The 17,665-nt window shown below is 54.5% G+C and overlaps 1 protein-coding gene across 2 annotated transcripts in view; it reads right to left on the minus strand.

The window, feature by feature from the left end:
* AGAP1 (ArfGAP with GTPase domain, ankyrin repeat and PH domain 1) overlaps positions 1-17,665 on the minus strand; it is a 306,663-nt gene that overhangs the window by 137,197 nt on the left and 151,801 nt on the right. Inside the window, exon 9 of one of the 2 annotated variants that reach the window (XM_029933558.1) lies at positions 13,080-13,238. The exons of the other annotated variant lie outside the window; for it this stretch is intronic. Coding sequence (XP_029789418.1) covers positions 13,080-13,238 — 159 coding nt within the window. The remainder of the gene's footprint in view (positions 1-13,079; positions 13,239-17,665) is intronic. 2 annotated transcript variants of the gene reach the window in all.

Here is a 17,665-nt window from a genome sequence, read left to right on the forward strand (position 1 = left end):
CAAAAGTAATACAATTTTAAGGGGGGGAGGGAGGACTATTGTGTGAAAAGACAAACACTTTCCTTTTTTAAAAAATAACGAGCTGTTTGGGAACTTGTGTGGAGCGATCGGACTGCTGACTCTGGTTTACGGTTTGCTGTGCCCCCGGAAGGAAGTCGGTATAAAAACCAGGTGCCGGCTCAGGTAATAACCACCCACACCTTGACTGCTTTCCATGGCATCACATGATGATAATCCTTCCAGAACGTGCAGCCTGGAGGGATGCCACAGCCGTACAGGTCATCTGGGGGCCTGACCACGTGTCTGGCTGCGGCTGCCACGGTCCTCTGACGGACGGGGGCTGACGTGCACCCAGACTTCTGTTCCCCTCTGCACCCCCCACTGTCCGGGCACCTCGCATGGAGGTGGCGCCCAGTGCTTTCCCGGACGCTTTGAGACGAGAGGCCAGCACTCCCGAGATTCCTGACGTGTTGTTTTGGGGAGCAGGGACACTCACTTCTGGCGTCGCTGCAAAGCGCGCTATGAAATGAGAGTCAACAGCTGATTGAGAAGCCGGATTTCTGATCTTGGAAAAATGAGCTCAACACTGTGAGGCGCGTTTAGTAATTCTGTGGTCTCATTACACTACACATGGAAAATATTCCTAATGTAGTAATGCTCTCTCTGCCGCGTGATTCCGGAGGCCAGCTGGGGACGACTCATTTACAAAGAGTATGAAAAAGAAGAGTGCCCATCTGAAAAGAGCTGGCAAGGCCGTGAGCTCAGGCACAGGTAGACTGACCCTCAGGCAGGAGGGGAGCTCCTGAACCAGGACCAGATGGCAGGCCAGGGCGTGGGAACCGCACGGCGCATGCACCCGTGACACACCAGCCCCTCCCCCGCCTGGTATCGCAAACGCACTTGTAATTATTTTCCTGTAAATAAGAACGCATTTTAAGAAACTCTACAATATACAGAGAAGCATTTCCCTGTGAATGTAGTAAGCTCTTAAAAACCCCACTGCAGAAATAATGTAGCAATTAAAACAGCATTTATAACTACATATGTTTAAAATGTTTCTTCATATAAAAGAGTAAAATTTTAAGTCATTTAAAATACCATGTTTCATCATGATATAAAATTTTTAGTGTCATATAATTAATATTAATATCGCTTTCTGTTAATAATCTTTTCTGTCAGATAATAAAGCAAAAGATGTAACAGAGGATGCGTGAAGATCAGTGAAGGAAGTTTCACAAAGCAAAACCAAAGCAATATACAAAGGCGAGGGGAAGGAATACAGAGGGCTTGGGGATGGTGCTGATCAGCTGCTGAACAGCTGTCACAGCTGTCACCCGTCCACCGATCTGCGTACTTCCACCATCCACTCACCCACCCACCCACCCATCCACTCACCCACCCACCCATCCACTCACCCATCCATCCACCCAGCCACCCATCTTTTTTTCTTGCATGTACTTGTAAATTCGATAGTAGGGGGCATGGAAGGCACTGAAAAAAATATGATCAGGTTTTATTCTAATAATAGACAGTCACCAGGAAGACAGTATCACTGGAGTTTTGTAAGATACAGGATTCCCAGGCTGAGTACCTAAGAAAAACCCAGAAATATAAAATGAGTATTTTCCTGGCTCAAGAGGGACATAAAACCATGAGAAGTCCTACGGTGCTTAAAAATTAAAAATATACCATGTTATTATATCAGATGTATTTTTATTTATTTTTTTAATGTTTATTTAAGAAAGAGACAGAGCATGAAGGGGTGTGTAGAGAGGCGGAGACACAGAATCCAAAGCAGCTCCAGGCTCCAAGCTGTCAGCACAGAGCCCAACGTGGGGCTCGAACTCACAAACCATGAGATCATGACTTGAGCTTCACCAACTGAGCCACCCAGGCGCCCCTTACGTCAGATGCTTTAATGCTACTAGCACAAAAGATCAATTGAAGTTTTCTTTCTTGTTGGAGTAAGAGCATACACATTGGACACGTGTGTTTATACTATTCTACCTTCATATGACTGGATGCTGGGGTGGTAAATATTACTTTCTACCTTAAAAAAAAAATTTACCCTAAAAGTGAATGTTTGCCATGAAAGTTGCAAGGACCAGAAACTAAATAAATTAAACCCTAAATAATTCTGTAAAATCTTAAGACATCTCTATTTTAGGAAGCTTTAAAATTTTAATAACACGTTGTTGTGTGGAGGCCGATGAGAAATAGTTACTAAAAATATCCAGGGGTGAGAAACTTGAGTCTCAGAGTCAATTCCACTGGAGGCTTCCAGACTTCCTGGGGAACCGCGAGCTGCCCAGGCTTGGGCGACCCTCTCCCGGCGCACCCGGGCCCCACCTCTCCATCCACGAGACGGGAGCCCGTGCTGGCTCCGCAGGCAGCTTGGGAAGTCACACCACTCTCCTCCTGGGAACCGCAGGGCGCCCAGGGGCCGGGGTGCAGCCCAAACCCTAGGGGATCCTTGCTCTTATCCTTCATGCTCTAACATGAACTCTCCTCCCAACTCTTTTTTTTTTATTTAATGTTTATTTTGAGAGACAGAGTGTGAGCAGGGGAGGGACAGAGAGAGAAGGAGACACAGAATGTGAAGCAGGCTCCAGGCTCTGAGCTGTCAGCACAAAGCCGATGCGGGGCTCGAACTCAAGAACTGTGAGATCATGACCTGAGCTGAAGTCGACCGCTTGTCCAACTGAGCCCCCTGGGCGCCCCTCTCCTTCCCACCTTGATGCCGCACCTCCTCCTCTTCCCCACTGTCATCTGGCCCACGGCGCCCCTCTCCCCCCCATGCCTTGTCCCCTCTCAGCCTTTGCACACACTTCCCTCTGCATGGGGAGCAAGCACATCCTTTGGCCTCCTGGTTCTTACCAGCACTTACGGTCCAATGAACACATCTGTCTCCCGTGGGGCCACTTCCAAATGAACATGGGGCACCGTGGCACACGGTCAAGTGCTTACTGTTTATTTGTTGGATGAATGAATACATAAACTACTTTTGTTTTTCATTGGAAATATACTTAGTAATTTACCCAGTCATGCCAGGCCTGGTTTCAGAACCCAGACACGTACGTCTTAGCCGCCCCTTCCCCTCGGTTTACTTCCTACCACTTGACAAAGCATACTTCAGTTTGTTTGCTCTCTGATCCTGTCTCTTCCTTTCCCCTTCCGCAGACCCAGGCACTGTCTGGGTCCCTGCTCTCCCCCCAGGGCCGGGGCAGCGGCTGGAACAAAGTAAGTGGTCAATAAATACTCGTGAAATGAAGGTAAGTGGAAGATGAAAGAACCGCTGGGAAACGCGCCTGGATTATCCCTTCCGGAAGCAGCAGTGATCTGACGGTCCACGCGGGCTGACATAACCGAAGGGAGGAAACTCGGTTGTCAGCCCTAACTGGTAACTAATTTTAACACGGAATTTTGTTGCATCGGGCTGGCGGAGGCCTCGGGGGCCCCTCCTGTAAGCCCACCACGCCCACCGGCACGTGCGGCCCATTCTTTTGGGGGGGGCTGTGCTGACCACCCACGTGCGCTCATTCGAGGGCTCGTGAGCAAAGCCAGCCGTGCAGGGAGCAGTCCCCAGGAAAGCGCGCAGGGCATGGCCGGGACTCAATGACGGAGGCCGTGAGATCCAGAAGCCTCTTTCCTCGTAGAGTTACTGTCTTGCAGGAGAAGACAAACCAGAAGACAAGACAGGATGGATTCAGACAGTATGACACGGGGACCAGTGAGGAAGGGCAGGAGGCATGGAGGCAGGGGCACCGCGTCAGCCAGGTCCCGGTAGGGCCGTGATGAGGAGGAAGGCTGGGCAGGGCTCGGAGGGCGAGCAGAGGAACCACCTGGGGGCCCACCCAGCCCTGGGCACACCGGCGGCGGGGGCCAAGGACGGGGCGGTGGGAGGGGCGCGTGGGCCACAGGATAAAGGAGCACTGGGGCCGACCAGCTGGGGCCTTGTCAGCCAGAAATAAAACATCAGGAGCACAGTCCCTGTGCGGGGGGATGGGAGGGCAGCCACCGCAGGGTCATGTGAGGGGAGTGGCAATCTGATTCATGTTTGCTTGTTGTATTTTTTTTCCCCAGAAGAGGAGTCCGGCCAACCTCAGGGAGGCACGAGCACACGGCAGGGGACGAAACAAGGCCACCAAGGCAGAGCCCGGGGCGGGGGACCTGTGGGCATCTCGTGGGCAAAGGCGGGGCGGGTCGGCGGCAGCCTGGAGTGCCTCTGGGGAGACAGCAAAGAGAAGTGGCCAGAGAAGCGGATGCAGCGAGGTGACGGTAAGAGAGACCGTGTGGCCTGAGCCCCTGGGGGGACAAGACGGTGGCCGTCAGAACCAGGTCTGGGGCTCCCACCACCTGGAAATGCTGAGTATGAGCATCCGAACCCCCGTAGCTGGCTGGGTAGGTGTGTTCGATGGAGGAGATGCATGTGAACTTGGGCGTTCCCTGGGTCTGTGCAGACGTCTAGGTCGGCTCAGGGAAGGGGGTGTGCGCAGGCAGGAGGGTAGGCCGTGGCCGGAGCAGCAGCAAGGACCTGACGTCCGAAGCAGAAGATGATTCAGAGAGACAGCCAAGGAAGCGGGAACAGGCAGAGAACGTGTCACTGGAGAAGCCGAGAAGCGAGCTTCCAGCAGGTAGACTGCGGGGCACCAAGGAGCGCCCTGGGACCGACAGGGTGAGGGTCTGGCCACGGAAACACAAGCGTTCAAGAGGGGCTGGGAGACGGATACCCGGACGGATCAAGGAGAAAGGGGCCGGGGGTCACCAGAGATGGTAAGGACGGACAGCCCCCCACCCCCCCCGCAACGGGAACGCTTGCCGAGAAGAAAGTGGGGTGAGTCCTAGGACCTGCAGGGCCCTGGCAGCTCCGGGGGCAGAGAGGGCAGGCCTGCAGGCGCCAGGCTGGGGGCTGGGCAAAGGGTCCAGAGGTGGGAGGGACAACACAGGCAAGGGCGGGCGCCTGGGCGGGAGACAGAGCAGACTCTGTGTGGGGGAGGGGGAGCGAGCACCTTCCCCTAGCCTCCTGGTAAAGCAAAAGGAGGGTCATCAGGGGAGTGAGAGGGTGTCGGGGCAGGAAGGAAAAGTTGGAAACGACGTCATGTCACTTTATGCTACTTTGTGTCCACGCTGTCACAACACTCCTTCCCGTGAGGAGTCACTGCCCCTGGTTCGGTTCGAGGGATGTCTTCAGAGGCTCACGTCGCTCCTCGAGACCCCGAGGCACACACCCTAACCCGCCCCCCGCCCCCAGAAGACTGGGCCTCATCTGTGGCCGCAACGTTCTGGGGCTCTGGCTCACCCCAGGCCGGGGGAAGCCCATCACCAGCCCTCGGCCCCAGGAGCCAGGGGTTCTCAACAGCATCCTCAAGTCTAAGGTGTGAAGCCAGGTACGGACCCCCACCCCCCACCGACCCCCTCCAACACCCCCTCCCCTATCTCTCCCCATCTTCTCTATCTGACGTGGGTTTCAGACTCTTCTCTACATCCCCGTCCACTGCTCTGGGCCCCTCCCGGTGTGCCGGCAGCCTCCTGGAAACATGGCCCCACAGTGGGTCCCAGCAGGCCCAGCGAGGTCTGGGCAGAGGTGAGCACGGGAGGGGGTCTCGACGGTGTCTTGGCCTACAAGCAGCATCTGGTCTGCCCCACCAGGGTCGGCCACCCCACTCCACGTCTGTATGGCTGCTGTGCTAAACCTGAACTCGGGACACTAGTCCTTGGTTTTACTTCGTTGGCTCTACACCCGGACGGTGCAGGATTACGCCTGCAGTGTGCGCCGCCCACATCTCCCCCCACAGGCAGCGGACAGACCTGCCAACAGCCGAGGCTGGACGGCCTGCCGCGACCGTCCCTCCCTCACGCAGCGCCGAGCGGGTGGTAAGACGCCAGCGTGGTGCCCGGGACAGAATCGCCCGGCCCGTGCCTGCTGTGTGGCCGGCCTCTCTGCCTCCTCGTCTAAAATGGGGATCGGGGGGCGCCTGGGGGGCTCAGTCAGTTGAGCGTCCGACTTGGGCTCAGGTCGTGATCTCATGGTTCCTGGGTTCGAGCTCTGCATCGGGCTCTGTGCTGACAGTTCAAAGCCTAGAGCCTGTGTCTTCCTCTCTGCCCCTCCCCTGCTCACTCTCTGTCTCTCTCTCAAAAATGAACATTAAGAAAAATACCAAAAATAAAATGGGAATCGCACGAGGTCTCCATCTCGTAGGGCCCTTGTGTCTGGCAAGCAGGGAAGAGTTTGCTGGACGCCAGGGAACGTCCTCGCCGGCAGCAGCGGCAGATTCCGGGGGACGAGGCTGGCCCGAGTCTTCCCCCTGGGGGGACGGTCGGAGACCGTGCTCAGAGCCTCGCGGGGATGAGTCGCTGCCTGTGATTCCCTCCAGCAAGGAGACAGGCTGCCTTCTCTTTGGGGAAGGACTCCATAATTCACGGTGGACCACAGCAAGGGCGGCTGGAAGGGGTCACACACCTGAAGATTCGCGGTCTCGATCAGCCTTTCTCAACCTTGGCACTGCCGACATCTTGGGTGGGATCACGTTTTGCGGTGGGTGGGCTGTCCTGTGCGCTGTAATCAGCAGTCTCTCTATTACCCACTAGATCTCAGCAGCACCGCCCTCTGCCCCTTAGCTGTGACAACTTGAAATGTCTCCAGACATCACCAAATGTCCCCGGGGGTAGGGAGAGGGGGCAGAGTCACCCCTGGAGAACCAGTGGTCTAGGTGAAGATACCAAGGGCCAAGCAACTGAGACTTGGTCCAGGTATTACAGCATCCTTCCCTACTATCTGTTTAAATGGTTCCTAGACTTTTGCTAAGCAAAGTGGGAACTGCTGGCCTTTAAGCCTGAAATCCGCTGCTCCCCATCCTGGTATCGGGGGCAGTGTTTTCTCTGGTCAGCACCTGCTGCTAGAAATAGCTGGCAGGAAGGAACTAAGGAGATAAAGTACAAAGTAACGGCGTTTTGATTGAGACGGAAAAAAAATACACCTTTTACCCCCTGTGGCCAGTTACCCTAGGAAGCTTTTGCTTTCTCCTTGGCCACATGCAGAGAAAGGAAAGCAGGCTCTGAGCACAGAGGGAACAGGGGTCATCCCTTTAATTAGGCCGACCGGCCCCGGGAGGGGATCAGACCTCAGCGGCTGAGACAGGGTGTCTGTCCGGCTTTGAGAGATGAGAGCCCACGGGCCCTTTAACACTGCGCGAAGCTGAAGGTGGATGACAAACCCCAGGAACGGTTTTTGAATGCCAGCCAGGATCCGGGCGGAACTGATGATAAAGGGAAAAGTTCAGGAGAAACCAGAGAAGGGAAAACGAGATCTCCTCTAAAAGCAAGCTTTATAAAGATAAACAACTTTCGTGCTACAATGTTTTAATATTAAGCATTCGTTTCCCCTTAAAAAAACACACATAAAACAGCACAGGGGGAAGCCATTCGCTTTGGAATCAGAAAGCCCTGGGTTTGAATTTTGGTTAATTATTAGGAGTGCAGTGTCGGGCTTCTCCGCCTTTTTGAACCTTAGTCATCAAACAGCGCTAGTGATTCTCAGAAAATGCACATCGGACATCAAGCTGCCAGAACACAGAGGCCCCTGACAACAAAGGCGGTCCCCACCTTGGGCTTCTCCTTCCCTGGAACCTTGCAAAAATCCTCTTATAAATTAAGCGTCCTGGTCCCAGTGGCCGTGGCACACTACCACCACCTGCTGGTGACATGCTGAAATTGTCAGCATAATATCCAAGCAGAGAAAATAAGAGCTAACTGTAAAAATTAAAATCGACGATCGGATGGACTGTAAACATCAAAGCACCTTGCTACAGCACCCTCTCTCAGCACCCTCTCTGTCAGGGCACACTCGGTGCTGCCTGATCACCCTCGGGCCAGCCCCCCTGGGGCAGGTAAAACAGCGGGAAGTGCAGGATGCATGAGCAGAGCTGGACACTTGTTTCTAACCTCTATCGTTAAAACAGCCATGCCAGAAAAAAAAATATTCCTAATGAGAAAAACTGTTTAAAGTTTACAAAAAACTCAAAGGCTTCAAGGTTCAGGATCTGGGGTCCAATAACGGGTTCTGGTAGATTCTGGCAGAGAGATGCGCCAACTGTTGGAAGGAGATACCTGTGCACATGCACGCACACACACACCCTTTGCGGAGAGCACTGAGAGGTGAGTGTGCTGCTTACACCTGGCGCTGCGGGGGCTGTCTGGCAGCAGGTGGAGGCAGGCTGAAGGAGGGCTGAAGAGCGCCGTCTGAAGCAATGGAATATTCTCGGCGATGGCGGCCAGGGCAGCAAAGATTCACCGCTGGAATGAAGCAGTCGGGCGGTGGGTGGAGCTATCTGAACAATCTGACAGTCAAGGGGACAGGACGCGGCGGGGGGACGGGGCAGGGGGCGGGGCTTGTGTGTGGCTGCCATGGCAACAGCAACCACAGAGGCCGTTGGCCCAAGGCTGGCACTCGCGGACGTGGTGCCACCTGGCCTGCCCCCTCCACACAGGTGTGACGCTTCTGAAGGCATATTTTGCCCCGGAGCAAGACATGACAGCCAAGTATCCACAAACGACCCCAGGGAGTCCCCCAGCCTGGCTCCCCCTGCCCACAGGACCGTGAACTCTTGGCTAACACTGTAGAGAAGAAAATAACCTCTAGAGAAAATGATTAATCCCCCTAAAAATTACTGGCTCCCAATCAGATTCAAGAAAACTCTCAGCCAACAGTTGCTGTGGAGATAATTGTTCCGAATCTATCAATATGGCTAAGCTGCCCCTTCATTGACTGCAAACAACCATTTCTTTCACCCGGGATTATAAGTCGGTGTTCACGGGCTCCCTGCTGCCATTACGGTGATAAACAGTTTAAACCACAACAGGGTCTGACATGTAGATCAATTCTGGGTCCATAAAGAATCTCTACACAACAGGTTCCAGGACAGGAATTTACAGCCACCAGTTTTTATTCTCTCTTGCTGCAAAAATTACTTCTGTCAAACACTTAGGAGAGTGAGGAAAAATGTAAAAAAATTAATTTTTCATGTACTACGGGAACAGCCTTTTCCAACGCAGAGGCTCAAGATGAATATGTTTCTGCATTTAAAAAATTACGCCGAGCAGCATGTGGTGCTTTGCTGGAGAGGGACCCAGTCCTGCTGGCCAGCCGGCAAGCTGAAACCCTGAGCCGAGCTGTCTGCACTTCCTCTCAGGGCACACGCGGGTCTCATGTTAGCAACGCCAAATTGTATTAGACATTTAATTTTAAACCTCAGGTACTTAATGTAAAACCTTGCAACAGTAATAGTCATAAAGCAGTTGGGCAATCCATTTCACAGAATGGATTCTTCTTCTGTCTCCCCCCCCCCCCCTTAATTTAACCGGAGCCGCTGGTTCTGGAGTCGTGCACACTACTTTGTAGCTATCTAATTAGGAGTTGCTCACAGCTGCTGAAGAGAGACAACCCCCCCCCCCCTCACCCCCCAGGCTACCTGGGCACGTAGAGGGTCAGCCTTTGAAAAGTTCTCTGGAGCCAAAGTCTTAATTTAGCGTGGACGAGGGGGCAGAGAGAAACAACTCCCGGTGTTGTTGTTCTCATGTTTGATAATAAAAGTAAATGACAATGGGATTCAGGGGCATCTGGATTCAAAAGCCGCTTACCTCCCCCCGCCCCTCTGCTAGCGCAGTGTCAGCTTTCCCGATTCTGACATCCACACCAGAGACTCGGGGCTGGGCGGGGGGAGAAAAATAAAATGACTAAAAAAAAAAAAAAAAAAAAAAGAGGGTGGGATTAATATCAACTGCAACTTATGAGAGAAAGCTCTTAATCATGTTTGTTTCTTATGTGATTATTTCCCAATGCCGCACAGAATGTGGATGGCCAGGCTGAGGTCTGGAAAGCCATTCATAAACCCGTTTTCTTGAAGTTGCCTGTCAGGTCCCAGGCCCTGGTGTTCATTAAAAACTGCCCTGGGTCTGGCCACTTGATAGACCACGGAAGGCGGGACTGGTGCTCACCGGCAGGAAGCCACGACGTCAGCCTCGCTGCAGGTGGACAGGGGTTCTCCTGCATGTGCCCGTGTGTCCCCCGGGATCCCGGGGGCACGTGGCTCCCGCCCGCCACCCAGCAAATCTCGGTGGAGCCTGGGTGGCTCTCAAACTTCAGCACGCAGCATCATTCTGCGGGAGACTTGTTAGCACGGGGGCCGGGGGCGGGGGGGCGGGGTGCTGGGACGCGGCCCAGTCGGTCCGGGAGATGAGGAATCTGCACTTGTCACCGGTCCCCGGGGGCTCCAAGCCCGTCTCCAGAAGCACTGACATGGACCTCAGGCCTGGAATCAGGCCTGCCCAGTTTTCATCCTGTCCCCTGCCGGGGTGTGACTCCACACAAGCGCCCGTATCCGGACCAGTCTCCCCACCCATCAAAGGTATCCGCTCCCGAAGGGCCGAATGAGAGAATCCACGAGAAGCCCTCAACACTTACTAGCTCTTGTTATTATCATCACTGCCACCGTTTCCCTTTTCAACCGAGCCTTGGTTGTGACATACGACCAACCCTTAGGAGATGCTCGGCTGTCTTTCCAGGTCTTCACTGCTTAAAGTGACACCAGCTCAAAGCCTTAAATTAAGATGCTAACTAATTTTGCCGTTCTGACCTCTCCGTGGTCTTCTGGTCCTGTCTGCAGCCAGTCAGCCCCGAGCGCTCCCGCCGACACCTTCATGTCACTGCCGCTCCCTGCCTGTTTCTCTTCCCCTTGTCCTCCTCTCCGAGCCTTTGTCCAAACTGCCTCAATGCTCCTAATAACTTCCTCTTTCGGTGTGGTGCACGCGCGCGCACACACACACACACACACACACACACACACACACAAACGCGCCTGGTCCTTTAAAGCATTGCTCAAGTCTCATTCTCTTTGAGAGGTTTTCCTCCATGGACTCTGTCAACCCTTACAACCACCTGCAGCATTTCCGCCCTGGACTTTCTCCTGCGCGCTCCATCCGGATCCCCCAGCGCGGCGGACGCGGGGGCGGACTCGCGCTCCCCATCAGCCGTGTTCAAGGTCCGGGCTCTGTGGCGTCGGGGAGCCCAGACGCTAGCATGCAAGCTGCACGGAGTCGGGGTGGACACCGCAGGGCGTGAATGGTGGAGGGAGCACTCTGTAAATGAGGACGGCGCTCGTGGGTGGGCGATCTCAGCCTCTCACGGGGACTTCGTAAACGTGCGTGTACAGACCGCCGCGGTCATCTCCTGCGAGCGACACTTCCAACCAAACCTAGGGTCTGGAAACACCGCAGTCCGGTGCCTGGCCAGGTGCAGAGAGCTGTGGTGTGGAAGGGATGCGTGACTTTCAGAGAGCTAACTTGTGCAGAAGGAAGTGTGCACAAGACGGAGTTAGGTGAATATACCGCTTCCCATGCCCTTCCTATAAAACATTCTGAGTAGGAGGGAGGCAGAGATGGGGCTGATGGTCTGTCTCAGGAACTTAGCTCTTTTATTCTGCCCCCCGCCCCCAAGAGCTCCCACCGCACATGAGCAGAACTGAAACCCTGTCATTCTGCTCAGGCTGTGCTGGTTGCCCCACAGTGTACTCAGAGGAGGAAAGTTCTAGAAGGTCGCTGCCTGACAAGGTGGGGCCAAGGCACCGCGCACACCGGGCTCTGCAAACACTTCCTCGCAAAGGCCAGGCCACAGAACAAACCCACCTGGCTGGTTAATACTGACTGAAAAGCCAACTGGATTCCAGATATTTGATACTGCGGTAATTATGCGAACTCCTTGCTCCTCCTGGAAATCAAAGGCGCCGTGAGAACAGCAGCCCGAATTCCGTCCCAGAGGCCATGGGCCACACCTGCGCTCCAAGCCCAAGGATGACACGGGGTGGGGGAAGAACTCGGGTCCTCCAGGTAGGACAGGGGCTCCTGGAGGTAGGGTTGCCTGGCTGGTGGGGGGTGGGGCACTCTGAGGCAGGGCTGGGTGCTGCGAAGACCCACTGAAGGGCCTGCCCGATGGCACACTCCCAGGGACTAGACGGTAGGTTGGTCTTCAGTGACTCAAGAACCCCCTTTGCTGGGATTCAGACAAAAGGCAGAATGCCCGGAAGAGTCCCCGGAGGGGAAGGAGCAGACATGTGCCACCTGCCCGATCATCTTCCAGCGAATGAGGCCCTGGGGGCGGGCTCGGGCTGGCTTCTGGGGCACCATGCCACCTGGGCCTGCAAGCCCCAGGCTTCTCCAGCACCCCTCCACAGACTCAGTTTCTCCTCCGTACCTAGTTTGGAGGTGTCTTTGTTTAAAGCCTTCGCTTGGCAGCCATGACTGCGGGGGGCACCTGAGTGACTGGAAATAAGGATTATGTTTACCCCCAGCAAATGCCTGCTGTAGCAGCTGCTGGTCTACAGGGAAGACCTGATGCTGAATCTTTTAATTAGAACAAATTATGCTAAAATTACCTTAAAGCCCTGTCTGATAGATGACATACAACAGTGGGAATTTCCGTTAAATACCGGTGAACAGGCCATAGACTAAAATGCCACAGGCAGAGCGTGTTGCAGCAAAGGCGGTCCCGGAATTCACGTTTGCACACACACGTCAACACAGCTCCCGATGTCCACACTTACGTACCCCCCGTCCCCACAACAGGGTGGGAGGGGGAACGCTCCAAAATTTGGAGGGTGCATCAGGAATTTGGGGGAGAGGGATAAGGAGAATGAACTATGAGTCTTCCTTTGACGGGAACAGAAAACAAACACGCCCCCACAATAGCAACAATGCGGGGGGGAGTGGGGGGGGAACGCACGTCGCGTCACGTGGGCAAGCGTGAGCAGGACCTAAGTTCCGCGTTATTCCTGGAGCCACCGCCTGTCTGTGTGCGGCCGCGGGGAGGCCGTCTGCCCGGGCTGCAGCCCCTCTTCCCAAAGCTGTCGGGTGGGGGTGCGATCGGCTCCTCCCCGACCAACAGGAACACGCGGGACGGCGCGAGTGGCTCCTCGACCAGGGCCGGGACGCCCCCCGCAGGGAGGGGGCCCGCGCTCCGAGTGCGCACGCGCTGCCGCCAGCCCCCGGGCTCACGACCGAGGACCGCGAGGGGCCGCGCCCTCTCTTACCACTGCTGATGGCCGAGTTTGCAATGACCGTAGCCTCACTCCACTGGTCGGCACTGGAGACAGAGTAGGAGCGTTGCTGCATGCCGTCTGGCCGGCTGTTGAAGGAGCCCAGGCTGACGCCGCTTGCCATCTGAGACCCAGACGCACTAGTGACATTCCCTAGGAATAAACAAGTCAGGTGAACACCACCTCGGACTGCGGACCCCGGGAGCCGGCACGACTTCGTCTCGAGGCCTACATGCTCGCACGCGAGCGCCCCTGGCACCGAGCGCCGCTGCCGTCCGAAGTGGAAAACGGAAGCAGCGGACAAAACGGTAAGTGAGACGGAAGTGGGGGCGGGGGACAAGTCTCAGGGGGCCTGAGGACGCGATCTACAGGAGCCGGGCCACACGACGCGGCCCTAAGCGAAGACGCCGACACCACATCCCGTCTGGGCGGAGCCGGGCTGGAGAAGGGAAGGCCGCAGTCCCGGCAGGCCAGCAACACCCCCGCTGCGTCAACACCGCGACCAAAGCGAAAACGATCCCTAACAGCACCCAGCTGCCTGGTGCCACGGAACGACTCTCGTGCTGAAGTGATGCTTTACGATCAGCACAAATCAAAGCTCCTACACGTGACAGCGGAGGAGATGCAGACTCAGACCAGGTAAGTTTACTCTTATCCTTGAAGAGACTTGAGCAGAGGAAAAACAGCCTTAGCAAACGCGCAGCTCCGAGGGGCCCTGATGGAAGGGATCCTGGTGGACACTCGCTGATACGAGGCAGGTGCTCAGCATCAGAATGAATGACGCTCTAGTCAGACCAACTGTAGACTCAAAAACATGATTAAATGCCTTTCTCTACAGCCCCCCCCCCCATCACACCTTGCTGGGATTGTGCAGATCTTCACAGGTGTTAGGTCCGTTGTTTTCAACTTTCCCTTGATTATTTTAGTTTAGAACCAATTAGGTTCTAAATTGCTTTAATAGAAGGTTTTCATAGCACGGGATTTTTAAATACGTGGACTGGATTAGTTCCCAAATCTGGCCAATTACCAGAATGGCCCTGGGAACTTTCTGAACACAGAGGGTTCAAAATGTTTGCATTTAGATTGCTGGTGATTCTGGTGCCTCTGGAGGGAGGGACCAGGGCTCCGCTGAGAACAGTGGACCTGCCCGAAATCCCACAGAGCCCGCGAAAGTCACCAAATCATCTACTGGAACGCCTGTGTGAGCGATGCAACAAACAAGCGATCAAGGAACATGAAAGATTTTGCTCCAAACAAGTACATTTCTACCTTAAAGGATGCTGATTTTATGCTGTTATGTGAACTGGGCACATTTGGAGTGTCATCGGGGACAGGCAGGTCGGCCCGATTCCAGCAGATGGGGAAAAAAGGCAGAAAGCGACACCTTAGGAATGGAAGAAAAGATGGACCGAGACCTTTCCAAGCGTGGTTCTCGGTCTGACTGTGGCAGCATCGCCCCGAAACATTTACAAACGCGGACTCCTAGGCCCGGCCCCAGCCCCTGCCTTTTCAGAAGACCCTCAGGTAACTGAGTGCATCTGCTAGAGCACAGGTACCCAGAAATCACTATGAACGTGAAACAATGCCTACGCCAGAGTCCCCCGTCACCTCGGGCTCCCGTCGAGCTGCGGGCCGGCGGCCAGTGTAACCGCCTCCCTCCTAGCGCTGAGGTTCTGATTTTCGGGCTCCCTCAGGCCCTGATGTCCTGGAAACAGCCTGCATGGCGGCGTTGGCTGGCCGTCCTGCACCTGCCCCAGGGCAGACCCCTACAGCAGCCTGGGGATGAGGGGCCAGGTGGCTGGCATCTCAGACATGGAGGAGACACCCATGTCCACACCTGGGTCCACCTGCCACCTTCCTGTTGTGTCCTTTCTCTGCTCTCCTGGGAGGGCACCCATTTGGGCTGTATCCTCTGGCTGCCCTCGGGCCTCAACCAGTGGGGAGCAGGCTTATGGGAGGGGGTGTGAAATGGGCTGTGTATAACCATGCTTCCTCTGTGAGCTGTCGTCGGGGGTGGGCTGTCCCCAGGGCTTGCCGGCGACCCCTCCCCTGCCCCTCACTGCACCTATCTGGTCTCTGTGCCGTTTCTGCCAGTCCTGGTGCCCACGCCTTCTGACCCTGGGCCTTCTCTTCCCTTTGGGGAGCCTCATCTCATACACCTACACTCAGGAACCACGTGTCGGACTAGCCTCCCCCAGGGGCCCCTGAAGCCACGCCCCCCCCCACCAGGCATCACATGAACTCTCAGCAGAGGGGCTTGAGGGCACTGCCAGCATCTTTACAGCAGGGGAAGGGAAGACACGAAGACCACCCCACCGCTGAGCTGGGTGCCCTGAGCCTGACGCCCGCAGACACACCAGCTGTTCGGCAACTGTCAAGATGGTCCCTTCCCCCCATTCACACCTGTGACACATCATTATCAATGTGCAATCTGCCCACAAGCCCTCACCGCACACACGAGGCCAAAGCACCCGGAGAAGCAAACACCAAGTTCACTGTCTCTGCCGATGACGCAGGGACGACACGCCAGCCCGGAGCACCCCTCCCCTTGTCCGTTTTCTCCAGAGTGTGGCTCCCGGAGCACAACCTGCCTAAGCGCCTCCTGACCCACTTCCTTCCAAAGGCAGAGGGAATTCTCCAAGTGCATCTGTGTGTCCCTGCGCCCTCGAGACTCCAGAGGGACCCGTGCACGCACAGCATAGCCGAATCCGCCTGTACCCTGCCAGGAACACGTGCGGTATTCTAAAGGATGGATCAGGTAAAGACCTGCTCTTAGGTGGACAAATTCTTCGGCTCCAGGCCAGACAGCCACTGCGGAAGGAAGAGAGGACACTCCTGGAAATGCACGCACTAAGGCCAGTCTACGAGACGGGGCCGCTCGTGGTACCTGCAGCCGGTCCACTGTTTTTTAAAATTCTGTTAGATGAAATTTTTTTAAAAATGTGTATTTATTTTTGAGAGAGAGAGCAGGGGAGGGGCAGACAGAGAGGGAGACATAGAATCCGAAGCAGGCTCCAGGGTCCAAGCTGTCAACACAGAGCCTGACGCAGGGCTTGAACCCGTGACCCATTAGATCATGACCTGAGCCCAAATCGGCACTTAACTGAACCCCTCAGGCACCCCATTGTCAGATGAAATTTTAAGCCCAAGTTTTATATTTAAAGCTGCTGGGGGAGGACCTCTGGGGTTTTGGCTCCTGAGGGGATCCCTAAGGAACCGAACTGGGGCCTTTGGGGTGAAGAACTTTCTGGCAAGACTGTGCGCTCCTGGTGTCTGATTGTGGAATTGATGAGAGACCCGACCCAGCTGTACAGAGTTCTTCAGAAAGCTGAACCTTAGGGGCCCCCCGCCTGTGGGGGCTTCCTCACCCCACCCACACTCACGTCTCCACTGCTGGGCTACATATAAACTCCAAGACCGAGTTCTGGCCAGATTAATGCACGTACACGGACTCACAGCGATGACCCATCCACCGACCTGTGGCCGGGAATCTGGGCTGAGCTCGCAGACGCACTTTTGCTTTGTACACAAGGATTTATTTTTTAAAGTAGAATTTGGGAGATTTCTTCTCAAAATCTATGGTTTCTGGCATTGTTTGAAAAATAAGACTATCTGGTAGCAGTGGGCTCATATCTGAGCTCTCTGAATTGACAAGGTAGCAGCCTGGGCACGCGGCCACCCTCCCGCCAGCCGACCTCACCTGTCTGCTCGGTCCTCATCTTTGGTAACTGTGACTTATGAAATCTTTCAAAGATATGCAAAGGAATAATGTCGTTTCAGAAGTAAAACAATTCTGATTTTCTCTGAGGAGAGGAAATCTCTCTTTCATAAACATTCTATTTAATGTCCGTTAAAACTTTTCTAAATATCAAATAATAAAAGAGGGGTGCCTGGATGGCTCAGTGGGCTAAGCGTCCATCTTCGGCTTTGATCATGATCTCACGGTTCATGACTCTGAGCCCTGCATCGGGCTGTGTGCTGACAGCTTGGAGCCTAGACCTGCTTTGGATTCTGTGTCTTCCTCTCTCTCTGCCCCTCCCCTGCTCATACTCTGGCTTTCTCATTCTGTCTCTCTCTCAAAAATAAATAAAAACATTAAAAAAATTTTTAAAAAGACCATTGAGCTGTGTGACATAACAAAAAAGTTACGAAGGATAAAAAAATACTGTTTTTGCCCTAAATATACAGCTTAGGAATCGACACAAACAGGCACTTGCCTTTACATGTAAAGACACGAAGACACAGGTTTTAACTCAGAGGCAGATCACTGGTCCGCGGACGGGGCACAGCCCGTGAAAGCAGTCTCACTGGCCTGTGGTGGCCCGCGGAGCATCTCGGTCTATGTATGAGCGGCCCTGGGCCCGTGGTCACTCTCTGAGGCCTTTCTACTTGCTTTGCGTGAACCCATTGATCCAAGAAAGCAACTACCCCCAAGCGTTTCCTGAATATCTTCAATGATGACACAGATTTAATATCTAATTACAGCATTATAGGTCACTTTACACACGCGTGCCATCCAACAGAGGCTAGCACGTAATTTCATGTCTATTCCTGAATAGATGTCACTAATTGTCACTGGT

Source organism: Suricata suricatta, chromosome 3 (genome assembly GCF_006229205.1).
Source record: "Suricata suricatta isolate VVHF042 chromosome 3, meerkat_22Aug2017_6uvM2_HiC, whole genome shotgun sequence".
NCBI lineage: Eukaryota > Metazoa > Chordata > Mammalia > Carnivora > Herpestidae > Suricata > Suricata suricatta.